Source organism: Pseudophryne corroboree, chromosome 5 (genome assembly GCF_028390025.1).
Source record: "Pseudophryne corroboree isolate aPseCor3 chromosome 5, aPseCor3.hap2, whole genome shotgun sequence".
Taxonomy (NCBI): Eukaryota; Metazoa; Chordata; class Amphibia; order Anura; family Myobatrachidae; genus Pseudophryne; species Pseudophryne corroboree.
The window spans coordinates 255,044,158-255,069,869 of NC_086448.1; the positions used below are offsets into that span (position 1 = coordinate 255,044,158).

At 48.1% G+C, this 25,712-nt stretch overlaps 1 protein-coding gene across 2 annotated transcripts in view; it reads right to left on the reverse strand.

Annotated features, from left to right (window-relative positions):
• Positions 1-25,712, reverse strand: part of AZI2 (5-azacytidine induced 2) — a 197,451-nt gene that overhangs the window by 101,199 nt on the left and 70,540 nt on the right. Inside the window, exons 3-4 of one of the 2 annotated variants that reach the window (XM_063922274.1) lie at positions 21,737-21,856; positions 8,223-8,319 (exon numbers count right to left, since the gene is read on the reverse strand). In XM_063922274.1, the coding sequence (XP_063778344.1) occupies positions 8,223-8,319; positions 21,737-21,856 (217 nt within the window). The remainder of the gene's footprint in view (positions 1-8,222; positions 8,320-21,736; positions 21,857-25,712) is intronic. The other variant, XM_063922275.1, reaches the window with a different exon arrangement.

Consider the following 25,712-nt stretch of genomic DNA (forward strand, 5'->3'; position numbering starts at 1 on the left):
GCCGTCTGGCTTCAGTACCACAATATAGTGTGGAATAATACCCCTTTCCTTGTTGTAGGAGGGGTACTTTGATTATCACCTGCTGGTAATACAGCTTGTGAATTGTTTCCAATACTGCCTCCCTGTCGGAGGGAGACGTTGGTAAAGCAGACTTCAGGAACCTGCGAGGGGGAGACGTCTCGAATTTCCAATCTGTACCCCTGGGATACTACTTGTAGGATCCAGGGGTCCACTTGCGAGTGAGCCCACTGCGCGCTGAAACTCTTGAGACGACCCCCCACAGCACCTGAGTCCGCTTGTACGGCCCCAGCGTCATGCTGAGGACTTGGCAGAAGCGGTGGAGGGCTTCTGTTCCTGGGAAGGGGCTGCCTGCTGCAGTCTTCTTCCCTTTCCTCTATCCCTGGGCAGATAAGACTGGCCTTTTGCCCGCTTGCCCTTATGGGGACGAAAGGACTGAGGCTGAAAAGACGGTGTCTTTTTCTGCTGAGATGTGACTTGGGGTAAAAAAGGTGGATTTTCCAGCTGTTGCCGTGGCCACCAGGTCCGATGGACCGACCCCAAATAACTCCTCCCCTTTATACGGCAATACTTCCATGTGCCGTTTGGAATCTGCATCACCTGACCACTGTCGTGTCCATAAACCTCTTCTGGCAGATATGGACATCGCACTTACTCTTGATGCCAGAGTGCAAATATCCCTCTGTGCATCTCGCATATATAGAAATGCATCCTTTAAATGCTCTATAGTCAATAAAATACTGTCCCTGTCAAGGGTATCAATATTTTCAGTCAGGGAATCCGACCAAGCCACCCCAGCGCTGCACATCCAGGCTGAGGCGATCGCTGGTCGCAGTATAACACCAGTATGTGTGTATATACTTTTTAGGATATTTTCCAGCCTCCTATCAGCTGGCTCCTTGAGGGCGGCCGTATCTGGAGACGGTAACGCCACTTGTTTTGATAAGCGTGTGAGCGCCTTATCCACCCTAAGGGGTGTTTCCCAACGCGCCCTAACTTCTGGCGGGAAAGGGTATAACGCCAATAATTTTCTATCGGGGGAAACCCACGCATCATCACACACTTCATTTCATTTATCTGATTCAGGAAAAACTACAGGTCGTTTTTTCACACCCCACATAATACCCTTTTTTGTGGTACTTGTAGTATCAGAAATATGTAACACCTCCTTCATCGCCCTTAACATGTAACGTGTGGCCCTAATGGAAAATACGTTTGTTTCTTCACCGTCGACACTGGAGTCAGTGTCCGTGTCTGTGTCGACCGACTGAGGTAAATGGGCGTTTTAAAGCCCCTGACGGTGTTTGAGACGCCTGGACAGGTACTAATTGGTTTGCCGGCCGTCTCATGTCGTCAACCGACCTTGCAGCGTGTTGACATTATCACGTAATTCCCTAAATAAGCCATCCATTCCGGTGTCGACTCCCTAGAGAGTGACATCACCATTACAGGCAATTGCTCCGCCTCCTCACCAACATCGTCCTCATACATGTCGACACACACGTACCGACACACAGCACACACACAGGGAATGCTCTGATAGAGGACAGGACCCCACTAGCCCTTTGGGGAGACAGAGGGAGAGTTTGCCAGCACACACCAAAACGCTATAATTATACAGGGACAACCTTATATAAGTGTTTTCCCTTATAGCATCTTAATATATAATAATATCGCCAAATAAGTGCCCCCGCTCTCTGTTTTAACCCTGTTTCTGTAGTGCAGTGCAGGGGAGAGCCTGGGAGCCTTCCTAGCAGCGGAGCTGTGTAGGAAAATGGCGCTGTGTGCTGAGGAGAATAGGCCCCGCCCCCTTTTCGGCGGGCTTCTTCTCCCGTTTTTCTGACAATCTGGCAGGGGTTAAATACATCCATATAGCCCCAGAGGGTATATGTGATGTATTTTTAGCCAGCATAGGTACTTTCATTGCTGCCCAGGGCGCCCCCCCCAGCGCCCTGCACCCTCAGTGACCGTTGGTGTGAAGTGTGCTGAGAGCAATGGCGCACAGCTGCAGTGCTGTGCGCTACCTCATGAAGACTGAGAAGTCTTCAGCCGCCGATTTCTGGACCTCTTCTCTCTTCAGCATCTGCAAGGGGGTCGGCGGCGCGGCTCCGGTGACCCATCCAGGCTGTACCTGTGATCGTCCCTCTGGAGCTAGTGTCCAGTAGCCTAAGAAGCCAATCCATCCTGCACGCAGGTGAGTTCACTTCTTCTCCCCTAAGTCCCTCGTTGCAGTGAGCCTGTTGCCAGCAGGACTCACTGAAAATAAAAAACCTACCAAACTTTTACTCTAAGCAGCTCTTTAGGAGAGCCACCTAGATTGCACCCTTCTCGGCCGGGCACAAAAACCTAACTGAGGCTTGGAGGAGGGTCATAGGGGGGAGGAGCCAGTGCACACCACCTGATCCTAAAGCTTTTACTTTTGTGCCCTGTCTCCTGCGGAGCCGCTATTCCCCATGGTCCTTACGGAGTCCCCAGCATCCACTTAGGACGTCAGAGAAAACCCGATTTTTGTAACAATAACTATGTACAAGTATTGCAGACAATCCGCACTTGGGATGGGCGCCCAGCATCCACTACGGACTATGAGAAATAGAATTATCGGTAAGTAAATTCTTATTTTCTCTAACGTCCTAAGTGGATGCTGGGGACTCCGTAAGGACCATGGGGATTATACCAAAGCTCCCAAACGGGCGGGAGAGTGCGGATGACTCTGCAGCACCAAATGAGAGAACTCCAGGTCCTCCTCAGCCAGGATATCAATTTTGTAAAATTTTACAAACGTATTTGCTCCTGACCAAGTAGCTGCTCGGCAAAGTTGTAAAGCCGAGACTCCTCGGGCAGCCGCCCAAGATGAGCCCACCTTCCTTGTGGAGTGGGCATTTACAGATTTTTGGCTGTGGCAGGCCTACCACAGAATGTGCAAGCTGAATTGTACTACAAATCCAACGAGCAATAGTCTGCTTAGAAGCAGGAGCACCCAGCTTGTTGGGTGCACACAGGATAAACAGCGAGTCAGATTTCCTGACTCCAGCCGTCCTGGAAACATATATTTTCAGGGCACTGACAACGTCTAGCAACTTGGAGGCCTCCAAGTCCCTAGTAGCCGCAGGCACCACCAATAGGTTGGTTCAGGTGAGACGCTGAAACCACCTTGGGGAGAAACTGAGGACGAGTCCTCAATTCCGCCCTGTCCGAATGGAAAATCAGATAAGGGCTTTTTCAGGATAAAGCCGCCAATTCTGACACGCGCCTGGCCCAGGCCAGGGCCAACAGCATGACCACTTTCCATGTGAGATATTTTAACTCCACAGATTTAAGTGGTTCAAACCAATGTGACTTTTGGAACCCAAAACTACATTGAGATCCCAAAGTGCCACTGGAGGCACAAAAGGAGGCTGTATATGCAGTACCCCTTTTACAAACGTCTGAACTTCAGGGACTGAAGCTAGTTCTTTTTGGAAGAAAATTGACAGGGCCGAAATTTGAACCTTAATGGACCCCAATTTCAGGCCCATAGACACTCCTGTTTGCAGGAAATGTAGGAATCGACCGAGTTGAATTTCCTCCGTCGGGCCTTACTGGCCTCGCACCACGCAACATATTTTCGCCAATTGCGGTGATAATGTTTTTGCGGTTACATCCTTCCTGGCTTTGATCAGGATAGGGATGACTTCATCCGGAATGCCTTTTTTCCTTCAGGATCCGGCGTTCAACCGCCATGCCGTCAAACGCAGCCGCAGTTAGTCTTGGAACAGACAGGGTCCTTGCTGGAGCAGGTCCCTTCTTAGAGGTAGAGGCCACGGATCCTCCGTGAGCATCTCTTGAAATTCCGGTTACCAAGTCCTTCTTGGCCAATCCGGAACCACGAATATAGTGCTTACTCCTCTCCATCTTATCAATCTCAGTACCTTGGGTATGAGAGGCAGAGGAGGGAACACATACCCTGACTGGTACACCCACGGTGTTACCAGAGCGTCTACAGCTTATTGCCTGAGGGTCCCTGGACCTGGCGCAATACCTGTCGAGTTTTTAATCATGTGGAAGACTTCTGGGTGAAGTCCCCACTCTCCCGGGTGGAGGTCGTGCTGAGGAAGTCTGCTTCCCAGTTGTCCACTCCCGGAATGAATACTGCTGACAGTGCTATCACATGATTTTCCGCCCAGCGAAGAATCCTTGCAGCTTCTGCCATTGCCCTCCTGCTTCTTGTGCCACCCTGTCTGTTTACGTGGGTGACTGCCGTGATGTTGTCCGACTGGATCAACACCGGCTGACCTTGAAGCAGAGGTCTTGCTAAGCTTAGAGCATTGTAAATGTCCCTTAGCTTCAGGATATTTATGTGAAGTGATGTCTCCAGGCTTGACCATAAGCCCTGGATATTCCTTCCCTGTGTGACTGCTCCCCAGCCTCGCAGGCTGGCATCAGTGGTTACCAGGACCCAGTCCTGAATGCCTAATCTGCGGCCCTCTAGAAGATGAGCACTCTGCAACCACCACAGGAGGGACACCCTTGTCCTTGGTGACAGGGTTATCCGCTGATGCATCTGAAGATGCGATCCGGACCATTTGTCCAGCAGGTCCCACTGGAAAGTTCTTGCGTGGAATCTGCCGAATGGGATTGCTTCGTAGGAAGCCACCATTTTACCCAGAACCCTTGTGCATTGATGCACTGAGACTTGGCTCGGTTTTAGGAGGTTCCTGACTAGCTCGGATAACTCCCTGGCTTTCTCCTCCGGGAGAAACACCTTTTTCTGGACTGTGTCCAGGATCATCCCTAGGAACAGAAGACACGTCGTCGGAACCAGGTGCGATTTTGGAATATTGAGAATCCAATCGTGCTGCCGCAACACTACCTGAGATAGTGCTACACCGACCTCCAACTGTTCCCTGGATCTTACCCTTATCAGGGAATTGTCCAAGGAAGGGATAACTAAAATTCACTTCCTTCGAAGGAATATCATCATTTCGGCCATTACCTTGGTAAAGACCCGGGGTGCCGTGTACCATCCATACGGCAGCGTCTGAACTGATAGTGACAGTTCTGTACCATAAACCTGAGGTACCCTTGGTGAGAAGGGTAAATTTTGACATGAAGGTAAGCATCCTTGATGTCCCGAGACATCATGTAGTCCCCTTCTTCCAGGTTCGCAATCACTGCTCTGAGTGACTCAATCTTGAATTTGAACCTCTGTACGTAAGTGTTCAAAGATTTTAGATTTAGAATCGGTCTCACCGAGCCGTCCGGCTTCGGTACCACAACAGTGTGGAATAATACCCCGTTCCCTGTTGCAGGAGGGGTATCTTGATTATCACCTGCTGGGAATACAGCTTGTGAATGGCTTCCAAAACGGTCTCCCTGTCAGAAGGAGACATCGGTAAAGCCGACTTTAGGAAACGGCGAGGGGGAGACGTCTCGAATTCTAATTTGTACCCCTGAGATATCACCTGAAGGATCCAGGGGTCTACTTGCGAGTGAGCCCACTGCGCGCTGAAATTCATTGAGACGGGCCCCCCACCGTGCCTGATTCTGCTTGTAAAGCCCCAGCGTATACTGAGGGCTTGGCAGAGGCGGGAGAGGGTTTCTGTTCCTGGGAACTGGCTGATTTCTGCAGCCTTTTTCCTCTCCCTCTGTCACGGGGCAGAAATGAGGAACCTTTTGCCCGCTTGTCCACGAAAAGACTGCGCCTGATAATACGGCGTCTTCTCATGTTGAGAGGCGACCTGGGGTACAAACGTGGAATTCCCAGCTGTTGCCGTGGCCACCAGGTCTGAAAGACCGACCCCAAATAACTCCTCCCTTAATAAAGCAATACTTCCAAATGCCGTTTGGAATACGCATCACCTGACCACTGACGTGTCCATAACCCTCTACTGGTAGAAATGGACAACGCGCTTAGACTTGATGCCAGTCGGCAAATATTCCGCTGTGCATCACGCATATATAAAAATGCATCTTTTAAATGCTCTATAGGCAAAAATATACTGTCCCTATCTAGGGTATCAATATTTTCAGTCAGGGAATCCGACCACGCCAACCCAGCACTGCACATCCAGGCTGAGGCGATTGCTGGTCGCAGTATAACACCAGTATGTGTGTAAATACCTTTTAGGATACCCTCCTGCTTTCTATCAGCAGGATCCTTAAGGGCGGCCATCTCAGGCGAAGGTAGAGCCCTTACAAGCGTGTGAGCGCTTTATCCCCCCTAGGGGGTGTTTCCCAACGCACCCTAACCTCTGGCGGGAAAGGATATAATGCCAATAACATTTTAGAAATTATCCGTTGTTATCGGGGGAAACCCACGCATCATCACACACCTCATTTAATTTCTCAGATTCAGGAAAACTACAGGTAGTTTTTCCTCACCGAACATAATACCCCTTTTTTGGTGGTACTCGTATTATCAGAAATGTGTAAAACATTTTTCATTGCCTCAATCATGTAACGTGTGGCCCTACTGGAAGTCACATTCGTCTCTTCACCGTCGACACTGGAGTCAGTATCCGTGTCGGCGTCTATATCTGCCATCTGAGGTAACGGGCGCTTTAGAGCCCCTGACGGCCTATGAGACGTCTGGACAGGCACAAGCCGAGTAGCCGGCTGTCTCATGTCAACCACTGTCTTTTATACAGAGCTGACACTGTCACGTAATTCCTTCCAACAGTTCATCCACTCAGGTGTCGACCCCCTAGGGGGTGACATCACTATTACAGGCAATCTGCTCCGTCTCCACATCATTTTTCTCCTCATACATGTCGACACAAAAGTACCGACATACAGCACACACACAGGGAATGCTCTGATAGAGGACAGGACCCCACTAGCCCTTTGGGGAGACAGAGGGAGAGTTTGCCAGCACACACCAGAGCGCTAGAGGGATAACCTTATATAAGTGTTTTTCCCCTTATAGCTGCTGTATAGTTAATACTGCGCCTAATTAGTGCCCCCCTCTCTTTTTTTAACCCTTTCTGTAGTGTAGTGACTGCAGGGGAGAGACAGGGAGCTTCCCTACAACGGAGCTGTGAGGGAAAATGGCGCCAGTGTGCTGAGGAGATAGGCTCCGCCCCTTTTTCGCGGACTTTTCTCCTGCTTTTTTATGGATTCTGGCAGGGGTTAAATGCATCCATATAGCCCAGGAGCTATATGTGATGCATTTTTTTTGCCATCCAAGGTGTTTTTATTGCGTCTCAGGGCGCCCCCCCCCAGCGCCCTGCACCCTCAGTGACCGAAGTGTGCTGAGAGCAATGGCGCACAGCTGCAGTGCTGTGCGCTACCTTGTTGAAGACAGGACGTCTTCTGCCGCCGATTTTCCGGACCTCTTCTGCCTTCTGGCTCTGTAAGGGGGCCGGCGGCGCGGCTCTGGGACCCATCCAAGCTGGGCCTGTGATCGTCCCTCTGGAGCTAATGTCCAGTAGCCTAAGAAGCCCAATCCACTCTGCACGCAGGTGAGTTCGCTTCTTCTCCCCTTAGTCCCTCGATGCAGTGAGCCTGTTGCCAGCAGGTCTCACTGAAAATAAAAAACCTAATCTAAAACTTTCACTAAGAAGCTCAGGAGAGCCCCTAGTGTGCACCCTTCTCGTTCGGGCACAGAGATCTAACTGAGGCTTGGAGGAGGGTCATAGGGGGAGGAGCCAGTGCACACCAGATAGTCCTAAAGCTTTCTTTAGATGTGCCCAGTCTCCTGCGGAGCCGCTATTCCCCATGGTCCTTACGGAGTCCCCAGCATCCACTTAGGACGTTAGAGAAATATATTTTGAGTTGATTTTTTTTTTTTTTTTTTTAAGCTTGAATCTGAACAACACATACTACAGACTTTAAGACCCACCAATTGGACATGACCAAAGTACCATTATGTTTTGCACTGTGGTCTTGTTCTACCCTACTCGGGGCCTAGATCGTCCCTTGGAGCATTATTGGCGGGTAGTTTTTCTTACAAGGTGTCAGGCTCTTAAACTTTTGCCCATTTGTCAGGCCAGCATAACAAATATACAAGCTATTGCATTAGGTTATGTTGCTTTTTAACCATCTGCACATTTTACCAACTAATTTTTTGGTTCACCTGACTAGATTTCCATCATATAAAACTTTTTGAACTCCTGGTATAGCATGCTGTAGATTTGTCCAAGTTATGGAATATCAATTTATATCACATGCTCCTATCCTTGTAGTGAAGGCACATTGGAGATAATATAGGTACAGTATATACATACCTTGTTGTGTCTCTAGTTCAGATTTCACCTGCAGCAGCTCCACTTCTTTCGACTGCAACTGCTCATTCAAATTTCTTGTACATTCAATTTTTTCCTCCTGTACATAGTAAAAATTAATGAATACTAAAAGTCTCAAGTCTGTAAGAGTTAGTCTAGTTTCCAAAAACAAAAATTAACACAAACACAGTGCAACATATAGGTCTATTGTACATGTGACCACAGGCTTAATGCAGCATGAACAGGTGTTATTTACCCATGTTTAGGACTACAAATAAAATAGGATTTTGGTTGCCTACCGGTAAATCCTTTTCTCATAGACCATAGAGGATGCTGAGGTCCACATTAGTACCATGGGGTATAGACGGGTCCACCAGGAGCCACTGGCACTTTAAGAGTTTGAGAGTGTGGGCTGGCTCCTCCCTCTATGCCCCTCCTAACAGACTCAGTCTAGAAACGGTGCCCAAGGAGACGGACATCTTCGAGAGAAGGATTATACACAGATAGTGGCGAGATTCATACCAGCTCACACATACAAGGCACATCAAGCTAACTAGCTTGAAACTCAGCAACCGCTGAAACATCACTTAACCAAGTAACAATGCAGTACTCAACTAAAACAAAGTTGTACTGAACCAAATAATGAAAAGCAGGAAGAACGAAGCACTGGGCGGGCGCCCCGCATCCTCTACGGACTACGAGAAAAGGATTTACCGGTAGGTAACCAAAATCCTATTTTCTCTTACGTCCTAGAGGATGCTGGGGTCCACATTAGTACCATGGGGATGTACCAAAGCTCCCAGAACGGGAAGGAGAGCACGGAGGCTCCTGCAGAACTGATTGGCCTCTGATGATCTGAAGTTCAGTCAAAGTATCGAACTTGTAGAACTTTGCAACTCAGACCAAGTTGCAGCTCGGCAAAGTTGTAACGCCGAGACACCCCGGGCAGCCGCCCAGGAAGACCCCACCTTACGAGTAGAGTGGGCCTTGACAGACGTAGGACACGGCAAGCCTGCCGTAGAATAAGCATGATGGATAGAAAACCTGATCCAGCGAGAGATCGTCTGCTTAGAAGCAGGACACCCAATTTTCTTGGGATCATACAGGACAAACATAGAGTCCGATTTTCTGTGACAAGCAGTCCTCCTCACATAGATTTTCAGAGCCCTTACAACATCCAAGGACTTTGATGAAATTGAAGAGTCAGTAGCCACTGGCACCACAATAGGTTGGTTGATATAAAATGCCGACACAATCTTCGGAAGAAACTGCGGACGTGTCCGGAGTTCAGCCCTATCTTCATGGAAGATCAGATATGGGCTTTTACAAGACAAAGCCCCAAACTCTGACACACGTCTAGCAGAAGCTAAGGCCAACAAAGTGACAGCCTTCCACGTAAGAAATTTGAGTTCAACCTCCTGTAGAGGCTCGAACCAGTCCGATTGGAGGAACTGCAACACCACGTTAAGGTCCCAAGGCACCGTAGGCAGTACAAAGGGAGGTTGGATGTGGAGAACTCCCTTCAAAAAGATCTGAAAATGGATAGGGCAGAAATCTGGACCTTTACGGTTCCTAATCTCAGGCCCATATCCACACCTGCTTGCAGGAAGAGGAGAAACTGTCCCAGTTGAAAAACTCCACCGCAGGAAATTTCTTGGCCTCACACCAAGATACATATTTTTTCCAAATTCGATGGTAATGTTTAGACGTTTCCTTTCCTAGCCTGTATCAGGGTAGGCATAACCTTGTTCGGAATGCCCTTTCGAGGTGGTATCAGGCGTTCAACCTCCATGCCGTCAAACGTAGCCGCGGTAAGTCTTGATAGGCGAACGGCCCCTGCTGCAACAGGTCCTCCCGAAGAGGAAGAGGCCTCGGCTCTTCTTGCAGTAGATCCAGAAGATCCGCTTACCAAGCCCTTCCTGGCCAGTCAGGAGCAATGAGGATCGCTTGAACCATTGTTCGCCTTACGAGTTTTAGAACTCTTGTGATGAGTGGAAGTGGAGGAAACACGTACACTGACTGGAACACTCACGGAGTCACTAGGGCGTCCACCGCAACTGTTTGCGGGTCCCTCGACCTGGAACAATACCGCGGAAGCTTCTTGTTGAGACGAGAGGCCATCATGTTGATCAGGGGTACGCCCCAAAGTTCTGTTACCTCCTTAAACACCTCTGGGTGGAGACCCAACTCCCCTGGATGGAGATAGTGTCTGCTGAGGAAGTCCGCTTCCCAGTTGTCTACTCCGGGAATGAAGATTGCTGACAGCGCCAACGTGTGCTTTTCTGCCCAGAGGATGATTCTGGTTACCTCTGCCATTGCAGCTCTGCTCTTCATTCCGTCCTGTCGGTTTATGTAAGCCACTGTTGTCACATTGTCCGACTGCACTTGAATGGCCCGATTTCTCAGAAGATGGGCCGCTTTGAGAAGACCGTTGAAGACGGCTCTTCGTTCCAGAATGTTTATCGGCAGGCCGGCTTCCAGTCTTGACCACCTTCCTTGGAAGGTTACCCCTTGAGTGACTGCGCACCAGCCCCGGAGACTTGCATACGTGTTTAGAAGGATCCAGTCCTGAATCCCGAACTTGCGGCCCTCCAGAAGGTGAGGTAATTGTAGCCACCAGAGGAGTGAAATCCTGGCCTTTGGCGACAGACGTATTCTCTGGTGCATGTGTAGATGGGATCTCGACCACTTGTCCAGGAGATCAAGTTGGAAGGACCGAGCGTGAAACCTCCCGTACTGCAGAGCCTTGTAAGAGGCCACCATCTTTCTCAGAAGGCGAATGCACTGATGAACTGACACCTGAGTTGGCTTCAGGACATTCCGGACCATCGTTTGAATCACCAACGCCTTTTCCTCTGGGAGAAACACCCTCTGCACCTCCGTGTCGAGGATCATTCCCAGAAAGGACAACCTCCTGGTTGGTTCCAAATGTGATTTTGGAAGATTCAGGATCCAACCATGTTCCCTGAGAAGCTGGGTCGTGAGTGCTATGGACCGTAACAGCTTCTCCTTGGACAATGCCTTTATCAACAGATCGTCCAGACACGGAATTATGTTCACCCCCCATCTGCGGAGGTGAATCATCATTTCCGCCATCACCTTGGTGAATACCCTCGGTGCTATGGAGAGGCCGAATGGGAGGGCCTGGAACTGAAAGTGACAGTCCAACAGTGCGAATCGAAGATAAGCGTGATGCGGCAGCCAAATCGGAATGTGGAGGTACGCATCCTTGATATTCAGGGATACTAGGAATTCCCCCTCCTCCAGACCTGATATCACTGACCTTAGAGACTTCATTTTGAACTTGAACTCCCCCAGAAAGGGGTTTAGTGATTTTAAGTTCAGAATGGGCCTGACCGAACCATCCGGTTTCGGTACCACGAAAAGGTTCGAATAGTAACCCTTGTATTGCATATGAGGCGGTACTGGCACAATGACCTGTGCCTCCACCAACTTCTGGACGGCTTCTTGCAGGACAGTCCTGTCTGCCAGCAGAGCTGGCAAGCTTGATCTGAAAAATCGGTGAGGAGGGAGATTTTGAAATTCCAGCCTGTACCCCTGGGACACAATATCTTGCACCCAGGGATCCAGGCCAGGGGACACCCAGACATGACTGAAATGTCAGAGTCTCTCTCCCACCGCCCCACCTCCGGGGTGTGTAGTCCACCGTCATGCGGAGGACTTTGGTGTACCTGAAGCAGGTTTCTGTTCCAGGTTTCTTGAACTTGGACCGACCTCCCAGAAAGAAGGTGTTGGGACGGCTTGGCCTTTCTGGGCTTGGTAGACTGAAAGGGCTGTGATGTAACTGAAGAAAAGGGTTTCTACGGAGCAGGTGTTGCTGAGGGAAGAAAGGCTGACTTATCAGCTGTAGCCATAGAGATCCACGCATCAAACACTTCCCCAAAGAGAGCCTGACCTGTGTAGGGTAGAGTTTCCACACTCTACCCTACACAGGCGCAACCACAGTCCTCGACGAGCTGATATTGACATGGAAGAAATTCCCGCAGCCATGGAACCCAGGTCTTTCATGGATTCTACCAGAAATCCTGCCGAATCCTGAATGTTACATAAAAACAATTCAACATCACTTTTTTCCATAGTACACAAGAAAAAATAAAACAAGTGAGCGCTAGTAAAATTGGCTATGAGACAACTATACTTTACATTGACTGCAGCTTCTCAATTTGAGGTGCTGAACCTCAAAAAATCATGGACAATGGTAAAAAACAAAGAAGCGCTGTCATTGAAAGTATTATACAATTTATTAAAAATATATATATATGATAATCACAAAAATAAAACCTGGTATCCTGTAATTTGATAACACAGCATATATAGTATAGCAAGCATCAATACTTATTAGTAGCAGCAAATGATGGACATATTAACAAAATCCCCTAAAACGATATAACCACCTGTGCTTCAGATGGTAATATAGCACTTGTAATTTAAAAAAGGGCTCCTTGCTGGGAGCTCCACATGTGGGTTAATTAGACGTATAGGCTCATAAGATGATTTTATGGATTTAAAAGTCCATCCGTGGTGTAAATATAAACAGTTCACCTTTGTTTTGTCCACTTTATAATATCTGCTCCCAATACTTATTCCGTATTTTAGAAAAGGCTTTTTACGGGTGATTTTAATTAGCACAATTCCGTGCACAGCACAATGACATTTAAGCATGGAACGCTATTTTGACAGTCTCGTATTGTGCTTACCCAAGCCTCTGCTGATTGCAATTATTCGGTATTTCCTTTGAAAATGTTGGGCGCCGGCTGCCCACGCCGCTTGACTGCGGCACCGAAGGGATGAAATAAAGCAGAATGTATTGGTGAACTGAACGCTCGGAACCGCTCACTTGCAGTGATATAGCGGGAGCCGTCAGAGACGTGCCTGTAGCTGGAGCCGTTCGAAGACGTGCTTGTAGTCTCTGGTGGTGGAGAGAAGCAGGATACCAGACAGGATACTGGGAGGAATGCTTGACGCGTTTCTCAGCCTCAATCCTGGGGCTGTTTCATCAGAAGTTCTGATGAAACAGCCCCAGGATTGAGGCTGAGAAACGCGTCAAGCATTCCTCCCAGTATCCTGTCTGGTATCCTGCTTCTCTCCACCACCAGAGACTACAAGCACGTCTTCGAACGGCTCCAGCTACAGGCACGTCTCTGACGGCTCCCGCTATATCACTGCAAGTGAGCGGTTCCGAGCGTTCAGTTCACCAATACATTCTGCTTTATTTCATCCCTTCGGTGCCGCAGTCAAGCGGCGTGGGCAGCCGGCGCCCAACATTTTCAAAGGAAATACCGAATAATTGCAATCAGCAGAGGCTGGGGTAAGCACAATACGAGACTGTCAAAAATAAGATTTTACTTACCGATAAATCTATTTCTCGGAGTCCGTAGTGGATGCTGGGGTTCCTGAAAGGACCATGGGGAATAGCGGCTCCGCAGGAGACAGGGCACAAAAAGTAAAGCTTTTCCGATCAGGTGGTGTGCACTGGCTCCTCCCCCTATGACCCTCCTCCAGACTCCAGTTAGGTACTGTGCCCGGACGAGCGTACACAATAAGGGAGGATTTTGAATCCCGGGTAAGACTCATACCAGCCACACCAATCACACCGTACAACTTGTGATCTAAACCCAGTTAACAGTATGATAACAGCGGAGCCTCTGAAAGATGGCTTCCTTTAACAATAACCCGAATTAGTTAACAATAACTATGTACAACTTATGCAGATAATCCGCACTTGGGATGGGCGCCCAGCATCCACTACGGACTCCGAGAAATAGATTTATCGGTAAGTAAAATCTTATTTTCTCTATCGTCCTAGTGGATGCTGGGGTTCCTGAAAGGACCATGGGGATTATACCAAAGCTCCCAAACGGGCGGGAGAGTGCGGATGACTCTGCAGCACCGAATGAGAGAACTCCAGGTCCTCCTTAGCCAGAGTATCAAATTTGTAAAATTTTACAAACGTGTTCTCCCCTGACCACGTAGCTGCTCGGCAAAGTTGTAATGCCGAGACCCCTCGGGCAGCCGCCCAAGATGAGCCCACCTTCCTTGTGGAGTGGGCCTTTACAGATTTAGGCTGTGGCAAGCCTGCCACAGAATGTGCAAGTTGGATTGTGCTACAGATCCAACGAGCAATCGTCTGCTTAGACGCAGGAGCACCCATCTTGTTGGGTGCATACAATATAAACAACGAGTCAGATTTTCTGACTCCAGCTGTCCTTGCAATATATATTTTTAATGCTCTGACAACGTCCAGTAACTTGGAGTCCTCCAAGTCACTTGTAGCCGCAGGCACTACAATAGGCTGGTTCAGATGAAATGCTGACACCACCTTAGGGAGAAAATGCGGACGAGTTCGCAGTTCTGCCCTGTCCGAATGGAAAATCAGATATGGGCTTTTGTAAGATAAAGCTGCCAATTCTGACACTCTCCTGGCAGAAGCCAGGGCTAGAAGCATGGTCACTTTCCATGTGAGATATTTCAAATCCACCTTTTTTAGTGGTTCAAACCAATGAGATTTTAGGAAGTCCAAAACCACATTTAGATCCCACGGTGCCACTGGAGGCACCACAGGAGGCTGTATATGCAGCACCCCCTTAACAAAGGTCTGGACTTCAGGGACTGAAACCAATTCTTTTTGAAAGAAAATCGACAGGGCCGAAATTTGAACCTTAATAGATCCCAATTTGAGACCCATTGACAATCCTGATTGCAGGAAATGTAGGAATCGACCCAGTTGAAATTCCTCCGTCGGAGCACTCCGATCTTCGCACCACGCAACATATTTTCGCCAAATTCGGTGATAATGTTGCACGGTTACTTCCTTCCTTGCTTTAATCAAAGTAGGAATGACTTCTTCCGGCATGCCTCTTTCCTTTAGGATCCGGCGTTCAACCGCCATGCCGTCAAACGCAGCCGCGGTAAGTCTTGAAACAGACAGGGACCCTGCTGAAGCAAGTCCCTCCTTAGAGGTAGAGGCCACGGATCTTCCGTGATCATCTCTTGAAGTTCCGGGTACCAAGTCCTCCTTGGCCAATCCGGAACCACTAGTATCGTTCTTACGCCTCTTTGCCGTATAATTCTCAATACTTTTGGTATGAGAGGCAGAGGAGGAAACACATACACCGACTGGTACACCCAAGGCGTTACCAGCGCGTCCACAGCTATTGCCTGCGGATCTCTTGACCTGGCGCAATACCTGTCCAGTTTTTTGTTGAGGCGAGACGCCATCATGTCCACCATTGGTCTTTCCCAACGGGTTACCAGCATGTGGAAGACTTCTGGATGAAGTCCCCACTCTCCCGGGTGAAGATCGTGTCTGCTGAGGAAGTCTGCTTCCCAGTTGTCCACTCCCGGGATGAACACTGCTGACAGTGCTATCACATGATTCTCTGCCCAGCGAAGAATCCTTGCAGCTTCTGCCATTGCCCTCCTGCTTCTTGTGCCGCCCTGTCTGTTCACATGGGCGACTGCCGTGATGTTGTCCGACTGGATCAATACCGGTTTTCCCTGAAGCAGAGGTTCTGCCTGGTTTAGAGCATTGTATATTGCTCTTAGTTCCAGAATGTTTATGTGAAGAGACGTTTCCAGGCTCGTCCATACTCCCTGGAAGTTTCTTCCTTGTGTGACTGCTCCCCAGCCTCTCAGGCTGGCGTCCGTGGTCACCAGGATCCAATCCTGTATGCCGAATCTGCGGCCCTCCAATAGATGAGCACTCTGCAACCACCACAGAAGAGACACCCTTGTCCTTGGAGACAGGGTTATCCGTAGGTGCATCTGAAGATGCGACCCTGACCATTTGTCCAACAGATCCCTTTGGAAAATTCTTGCGTGGAATCTGCCGAATGGAATCGCTTCGTAAGAAGCCACCATTTTTCCCAGGACTCTTGTGCATTGATGTACAGACACCTTTCCTGGTTTTAGGAGGTTCCTGACAAGCTCGGATAACTCCTTGGCTTTTTCCTCCGGGAGAAAAACCTTTTTCTGAACCGTGTCCAGAATCATCCCTAGGAACAGCAGACGAGTTGTCGGCATTAACTGGGATTTTGGAATATTCAGAATCCACCCGTGCTGTTTTAGCACTTCTTGAGACAGTGCTAATCCCATCTCTAGCTGTTCTCTGGACCTCGCCCTTATTAGGAGATCGTCCAAGTATGGGATAATTAATACGCCTTTTCTTCGAAGAAGAATCATCATCTCGGCCATTACCTTTGTAAAGATCCGAGGTGCCGTGGACAATCCGAACGGCAGCGTCTGAAACTGATAGTGACAGTTTTGTACAACGAACCTGAGGTACCCCTGGTGTGAGGGGTAAATTGGAACGTGGAGATACGCATCCTTGATGTCCAAGGATACCATAAAGTTCCCCTCTTCCAGGTTCGCTATCACTGCTCTGAGTGACTCCATTTTGAACTTGAACTTCTTTATGTACAGGTTCAAGGACTTCAGATTTAGAATAGGCCTTACCGAGCCATCCGGCTTCGGTACCACAAAAAGAGTGGAATAATACCCCTTCCCTTGTTGCAGAAGAGGTACCTTGACTATCACCTGCTGAGAGTACAGCTTGTGAATGGCTTCCAACACCGTCTCCCTTTCGGAGGGGGACGTTGGTAAAGCAGACCTCAGGAAACGGCGAGGTGGATCTGTCTCTAATTCCAACCTGTATCCCTGAGATATTATCTGCAGGATCCAGGGATCTACTTGCGAGTGAGCCCACTGCGCGCTGTAATTTTTGAGACGACCGCCCACCGTCCCCGAGTCCGCTTGAGAAGCCCCAGCGTCATGCTGAGGCTTTTGTAGAAGCCGGGGAGGGCTTCTGATCCTGGGAAGGAGCTGCGTGTTGCTGTCTCTTCCCTCGACCTTTGCCTCGTGGCAAATATGAATAGCCCTTTGCTCTCTTATTTTTAAAGGAACGAAAGGTCTGCGGTTGAAAAGTCGGTGCCTTTTTCTGTTGGGGAGTGACTTGAGGTAGAAAGGTGGATTTCCCGGCTGTAGCCGTGGCCACCAAATCTGATAGACCGACTCCAAATAACTCCTCCCCCTTATACGGCAAAACTTCCATATGCCGTTTTGAATCCGCATCGCCTGTCCACTGTCGCGTCCATAAAGCTCTTCTGGCCGAAATGGACATAGCACTTACCCGTGATGCCAGTGTGCATATATCCCTCTGTGCATCACGCATATAAAGAAATGCATCCTTTATTTGTTCTAACGACAGTAGAATATTGTCCCTGTCCAGGGTATCAATATTTTCAATCAGGGATTCTGACCAAACTACCCCCGCACTGCCCATCCAGGCAGTTGCTACAGCTGGTCGTAGTATAACACCTGCATGTGTGTATATACTTTTTTGGATATTTTCCATCCTCCTATCTGATGGATCTTTAAGTGCGGCCGTCTCAGGAGAGGGTAACGCCACTTGTTTAGATAAGCGTGTTAGCGCCTTGTCCACCCTAGGAGGTGTTTCCCAGCGCTCCCTAACCTCTGGCGGGAAAGGGTATAATGCCAATAATTTCTTTGAAATTATCAGCTTTTTATCAGGGGCAACCCACGCTTCATTACACACGTCATTTAGTTCTTCTGATTCAGGAAAAACTATAGGTAGTTTTTTCATACCCCACATAATACCCTGTTTAGTGGTACCTGTAGTATCAGCTAAATGTAACGCCTCCTTCATTGCCAAAATCATATAACGTGTGGCCCTACTGGAAAATACGGTTGATTCGTCACCGTCACCACTGGAGTCATCGCCTGTGTCTGGGTCTGTGTCGACCGACTGAGGCAAAGGGCGTTTCACAGCCCCTGACGGTGTTTGAGTCGCCTGGACAGGCACTAATTGATTGTCCGGCCGTCTCATGTCGTCAAACGACTGCTTTAGCGTGTTGACACTATCCCGTAGTTCCATAAATAAAGGCATCCATTCTGGTGTCGACCCCCTAGGAGGTGACATCCCCATATTTGGCAATTGCTCCGCCTCCACACCAATATCGTCCTCATACATGTCGACACACACGTACCGACACACAGCAGACACACAGGGAATGCTCCTAATGAAGACAGGACCCACTAGCCCTTTGGGGAGACAGAGGGAGAGTTTGCCAGCACACACCAAAAGCGCTATATATATATCAGGGATAGCCTTATAATAAGTGCTCCCCTATAGCTGCTTTGTTATATAAAAATATCGCCATAAATTTGCCCCCCCTCTCTGTTTTACCCTGTTTCTGTAGTGCAGTGCAGGGGAGAGACCTGGGAGCCGTCCTGACCAGCGGAGCTGTGAGAGGAAATGGCGCCGTGTGCTGAGGAGATAGGCCCCGCCCCTTTTCCGGCGGGCTCGTCTCCCGCTATTTTGAGAAATCAGGCAGGGGTTAAATATCTCCATATAGCCTCTAGGGCTATATGTGAGGTATTTTTAGCCTTTATAGGTACTCATTTTGCCTCCCAGGGCGCCCCCCTCCCAGCGCCCTGCACCCTCAGTGACTGCCGTGTGAAGTGTGCTGAGAGGAAAATGGCGCACAGCTGCAGTGCTGTGCGCTACCTTTAGAAGACTGCAGGAGTCTTCAGCCGCCGATTCTGGACCTCTTCTGTCTTCAGCATCTGCAAGGGGGCCGGCGGCGCGGCTCCGGTGACCATCCAGGCTGTACCTGTGATCGTCCCTCTGGAGCTTGATGTCCAGTAGCCAAGAAGCCAATCCATCCTGCACGCAGGTGAGTTGACTCCTTCTCCCCTCAGTCCCTCGCTGCAGTGATCCTGTTGCCAGCAGGAATCACTGTAACATAAAAAACCTAGCTAAACTTTCTCTAAGCAGCTCTTTAGGAGAGCCACCTAGATTGCACCCTTCTCGGCCGGGCACAAAAATCTAACTGGAGTCTGGAGGAGGGTCATAGGGGGAGGAGCCAGTGCACACCACCTGATCGGAAAAGCTTTACTTTTTGTGCCCTGTCTCCTGCGGAGCCGCTATTCCCCATGGTCCTTTCAGGAACCCCAGCATCCACTAGGACGATAGAGAAATAGCGTTCCATGCTTAAATGTCATTGTGCTGTGCACGGAATTGTGCTAATTAAAATCACCCGTAAAAAGCCTTTTCTAAAATACGGAATAAGTATTGGGAGCAGATATTATAAAGTGGACAAAACAAAGGTGAACTGTTTATATTTACACCACGGATGGACTTTTAAATCCATAAAATCATCTTATGAGCCTATACGTCTAATTAACCCACATGTGGAGCTCCCAGCAAGGAGCCCTTTTTTAAATTACAAGTGCTATATTACCATCTGAAGCACAGGTGGTTATATCGTTTTAGGGGATTTTGTTAATATGTCCATCATTTGCTGCTACTAATAAGTATTGATGCTTGCTATACTATATATGCTGTGTTATCAAATTACAGGATACCAGGTTTTATTTTTGTGATTATCATATATATATATTTTTAATAAATTGTATAATACTTTCAATGACAGCGCTTCTTTGTTTTTTACCTTTTTCCATAGTATCCAAGTCCTCAAGTAACGTGCCTGACCACTTTACTATAGCGTTGGCAATCCAAGCACTGTCAATAGTGGGACATAGTATTGCCCCAGAAGCCGTGTACATAGATTTGAGCGTACTATAAATTTTACAAATCAGCCGGCTGTTTCACGGCGGTAGATCCTGGAACAGGTAAAACCACCTTTTTTGGAGAGTCTGGATACTGACGCATCAACAATAGGCAGGTTTTCCCATTTTTTCCTATCCTCTACCGTGAAAGGAAACGCTACCAGAACCCTTTTAGGTATCTGGAATTTTTTATCCGGGTTTTCCCAAGCCTTTTCAAAAATAGCATTTAATTCCTTTGACGCAGGAAAGGTAAGCGAGGCTTTATTATTTTCAGTGAAGTAAGCCTCCTCAACCAGCTCGGGTGTTGTATCAGCAATATTCAACACATCCCTAATAGCCTCTATCATCAACTGCACCCCTTTTGCAAGAGATGCTGCCCCCCGCAACACATCCCAGTCACCGTCTGTAGTATCAGAATCGGTATCATCCTGCAGGATCTGTGCAAGAGCACGTTTATGTGAATATACAGCGGGGAGCCCTGATGTACCAGAACTGGGCCAGACTGCCATAGAGTTCTGTAGAGCCTGAGTTGTAGATTCATTTTGTGCAACCCTGTTTGAAATCTGAGAAATCATAGATTTGATAGAGGATAACCACTTAGGCACCCTTGCTGGAATCTGTGCTAAACCAGTGCAATCCTGATTACATGGAATGGGATTATCCTGAGAGGACATATCCTCTGCAGCATATGACACAGAGTAACTGGACATTGCTTAATGGAGACCACAGACACTCCACACACACAGGGGAGGACAGACAGAGTTTCACCCCCAAGAATGGCAAGAGAGACACAGAGATTGGAGCCAACCCACACACAGCGCTTTTAATATAAAGTGAGACCCCCTATCAGCAATGACTGTGCACCTTAATAGGTTACACAGTAATTTTGCAGCCCCCCCCCTTCTACAACCCCCTGGTACCATGGTAGATAGCTGGAGTTGCTGTCGAGGGACTTGCTCTTCCTGGACAGCACTGTGCAGGCAGGAAACTGGCGCTGAATGCTGCTGGGTCCACTCTGAGAAGCTCCGCCCCCAAAATGGTGCTGTCTTCTCGCTCTTCCTAGGATTATACTGGCCTGAGGATTTATGCTGGCTGAGATCCCGGGACCCTGACAGGCTGTGTGACCAGTGTAGGGTGTAGGCGCTGGCTCAGGGCGCCCCTCACACTATGTACCGCTGAGCCTCCGGAGCGCAGTTAATACTGCGCTCCTACACTGTTGCCGCCATCTTCACAGCACCCCCCCGCTTGCTAAGGGGTCGGTTACTCACTCGCCACTGATCTTCAGCTCTGTAAGGGGGTGGCGGCTGGGGTGAGCGATCCCCTGTGGGGGGGGGGGGGGGGACGATCTATCCTCTGAGGCGCTCAGTGTCCTGTCAGCGGAGATAGTGGCTCCAGACCCCGCAGGGCGGACACTACTCCTTTCCCCCCCCTTAGTCCCACGAAGCAGGGAGGCTGCTGCCAGCAGCCTCCCTGTAAAATAATAAACTCTAAAATAAACTTTACTAGAGAAACTCTGGAGAGCTCCCCTAGCTGTGACTGGCTCCTCCGGGCAAATTTTCTAAACAGAGTCTGGTAGGAGGGGCATAGAGGGAGGAGCCAGCCCACACTCTCAAACTCTTAAAGTGCCAATGGCTCCTGGTGGACCAGTCTATACCCCATGGTACTAAATGTGGACCCCAGCATCCTCTAGGATGTAAGAGAAAATCAATCTAACATATACACATACAATCGCACCCCCCCACAAGAAAAAAAAAAAGCCCATAAAGTTTAAAATTAGGAATCTAGTGTTCTAGAGGGTGGCATATGCTTGGTCACATAAAAGCTGAATGACAATCATTTGTATGTTCACACAAGTCTTTCAATTAGAAAGTTTTTGTATTATTTGTAGATTGTTTTGTAATAGTTACCATAGCTATCAGTTTCTTTTTCAGAATGTCTCGCTCAATACAAATCTCACGAAAGGCACCATAAGCTTTGTTCACTTTGTCGCTTTCCCCCATAACTTGCCCTCCACGATTTCCACAAAGCTAAATAAAAAAAAATGTGTGCAATCAAATCACTAATCATACCTTAGCGTGATCAGTAGATGTGGGTACCTTACTATGATCTTTTTTTTCTTTTTATTTAAATAATTTGTTTATTAGGGGGATTAGAACACAATACAATAACAAAGCTGTCAATATCGAGAGACATACAATCGAGAGCATAAAGTCAGAAAGGACAATGTAGACAGTGTAATGAACATGATCCGTTTTAACAGTTTAAGGAGAAAAGGAAAGAGTGAGAAAAAGAAAAAAAAAGAGGAGAGAAAATAAGAGGGTAGAGTAAAAACAAGGTGGCGGTTAAGAGAAACAAAGAAGGTGGCCAGGAAAAGAGGAATAGAGAAGGGAGGAGGAGAAAAGATAGAAATGGTGGATCCTCCGTGAGAAAGTAAAATAATAATTGGTGTGACCTGAAAACAGGACAGCATATCAGAGAGCGAATGGGGAGGCTACTCGCTGGGGGGAAATCAATGGGGACCATACGGAATTACATTTTTTGGAGGAGTTATTAATGATGCTAGTCATATATTCCATGCGGTACACATACCAAATATGAGCTAATATAGAGTGAATGGAGGGAGCATCTGTACGTTTCCAGTCCATTGCAATTTGGCAGGTGGTCGCAGAGACCACATGACGCATCAATTGGTTTTGGTGTCTGGACAAAGTTGGGACACACAATGGCAAAAGAAAAAAAACTTAGGGTCGTACGGAGTGGGTAGTTGTAATAACGAGTTTTATGGTAAGAACTTACCTTTGCTAAAACTCTTTCTGCGAGGTACACTGGCCTCCACAAGGAAAGACATAGGGGTGTAGAGTAGGATCTTGATCCGAGGCACCAACAGGTTCAAAAGCTTTGACTGTTCCCAGAATGCACAGCGCCGCCTCCTCCATAACCCCGCCTCCATGCACAGGAGCTCAGTTTTTAGTTAACCAGCCCAATGCAGTAGCAGGAAAAGAGACAACGGTTAGTAGCCACATACACCACACTCTCACGACAGGAGAAGTGTCAGCGGCTAATGCCATACCAACCCAAAGAAGCTAAGTGCGTCAGGGTGGGCGCCTTGTGGAGCCCAGTGTACCTCGCAGAATGAGTTTTAACAAAGGTAAGTTCTTACCATAAAACTCGTTTTCTGCTGCGGGGTACACTGGGCTCCACAAGGAAAGACATAGGGGATGTCCTAAAGCAGTTCCTTATGGGAGGGGACGCACTGTAGCGGGCACAAGAACCCGGCGTCCAAAGGAAGCATCCTGGGAAGCGGCAGTATCGAAGGCATAGAACCTTATGAACGTGTTCACTGAGGACCACGTAGCCGCCTTCCACAACTGTTCAAGGGTCGCACCACGGCGGGCCGCCCAAGAAGGTACAACAGACCTAGTAGAATGGGCCATAATGTGAGCAGGAGCTGATAGACCAGCCCTCACAAAAGCATGTGCAATCACCATTCTAATCCATCAGGCCAAAGTTTGCTTGTGAGCAGGCCAGCCCCGTTTGTGAAATCCAAACAAAGAGAGAATCAGATATCCTAATAGAAACAGTTCTCTTCACATAGATACGGAAAGCCCGTACCACACCCAAAGGCCGCTCTTTGGGAGACAGATCAGGAGAGACAAGGGCCGGAAGCACAATCTCCTGATTAAGGTGGAACGAAGAAACCACCTTAGGCAAATAACCGGAACGAGTCCTAAGAACCGCCCGGTCATGGTGAAATATCAGATATGGTGAACTACAAGACAAGGCACCCAAATCCGACACTCTTCTAGCTGAAGCAATAGCCAGCAGAAACACCACCTTAAGGGAAAGCCACTTAAGATCAGCTGAACCAAGAGGTTCAAACGGAGACTCTTGTAATGCCTCCAAAACCACCGACAAGTCCCAAGGTTGGATATGCAACACACCCTGAGTGAAGGTATGCACATCAGGTAAGGTCGCAATCTTTCTCTGAAACCACACCGACAAGGCAGATATTAGAACCTTGAGGGAGGTCAGACGGAGGCCTAAGTCCAGGCCCTGCTGAAGAAAGGCCAACAACTTGGCTATACTAAACTTGGAAGCGTCATAATCGTTAGATGCGCACCAATCAAAGAATGTCAGACCCTATAGTAAATCAGAGCAGATGCCGGTTTCCGGGCCCGCAACATAGTTTGAATGACCGCCTCAGAAAACCCTTTAGCCCTCAAGACGGAAGCTTCAAGAGCCACACCGTCAAAGACAGCCGGGCTAGGTCCTGGTAGACACAGGGGCCCTGAACGAGGAGGTCTGGGCATTGTGGAAGTAGAATTGGACGCTCTGTAGATAGGCCCTGCAGGTCTGAGAACCAGTGCCGTTTGGGCCACGCTGGAGCTATGAGAAGCAGAATTCCTCTTTCTTGCTTGAACTTCCGAGCAAGGTTGGACAGAGAAAGATTGTCTCTTTGTTGGCGCACTAAGAAGAAAGAGGATATATGTAATTTATTAAAATATAACTTTTATTATTCAATAAAAAATTGCCCAGCAAATGAGAAACATGTGTGAAAACGTAAATAAATTGTGTAATATGAAGTGAATAAATCGTGTACAGAGTGTTTGTTAAAAACTGATTCACTGTGCTAAACATCTAATTTCACTCATTTTTATTTTAATTTTCCACTAGAATTATGCAAATTGTTATTAACTGCTATGAGCTCCGTGTAGAATAAACAGCAGCAAGTGTAGCACTAATGATAGGGGTGAATAATCGAATATGGCATAAATGTCAGGAGGTGAGCTATGAGCCCTGATATTAATAGGACGTAATTAATCCTTTTGTGTATATCAAATATCATAAATAAAGGTTCACAATTTAAGAAAACTATTCAACAGCTCAATTATGGGGAGAAAACTATCTTCCTATAAGACTAATAAGCAAAAACATCCATATATTGAAGGTTGCTTTAATGGACTTTTGTTGACATAAGACCCTCGTGCATGTGCTGTTAATTATTCTATAGGCAACAAGATCAAAACTATTTTACGGGTCTGGGCAAAGCATGCAGCATGACGCAGTTAGTAGTGACCTCTGAATAATCAATTATTACAGCCTCTATTTATGATTTAGGTCCATTCCTTAATGCTGATTAGTCCTTGCTATCAAGTTCAATAATGGTTGAGACCAGGGGTTAAGGCTAAAGATATCCGCGGCTGCTTGCCGCACTTAAATCCCCTTCAAAACGGTTACCATATTGTTATGCATAATTTATGAATAATAGTTCCTCTAACTTGCTCAAAAACTTATCCATAGTGATTATTATATTGTGAACGTAAAGAGGTATAACGTTTACGCAGAAGACACCCCCTTTCCCCCATTTTCCCTTTCTAAAGACCTTGCTTGAACTTCCGAATTACCCTGGGCAGGAGTGACACCGGAGGGAACACGTACGGCAGCCGAAACCTCCACGGCACCGCCAGCGCATCCACGAATGCTGCTTGAGGATCCCTTGTCCTTGCTCCGAAGACCGGAACCTTGTGATTGTGTCGAGACGCCATCAGATCTAAGTCTGGAAGGCCCCACTTTTCCACTAGGAGTTGAAACACTTCTGGATGGAGGCCCCACTCGCCGGCATGTACGTCCTGACGACTGAGAAAGTCCGCTCCCCAATTCAGGACTCCCGGAATGAATATTGCCGATATGGCCGGTAGATGGCGTTCCGCCCAATGTAGAATCCGTGAGACTTCCTTCATTGCCAAACGGCTTCAAGTGCCGCCTTGATGATTTATGTAAGCCACTGTGGTGGCGTTGTCCGACTTTACTTCAACAGGACGGTCCTGAATTAAATGCTGGGCCAGGTTCAACGCATTGAAGACTACCCGCAATTCCAGAATG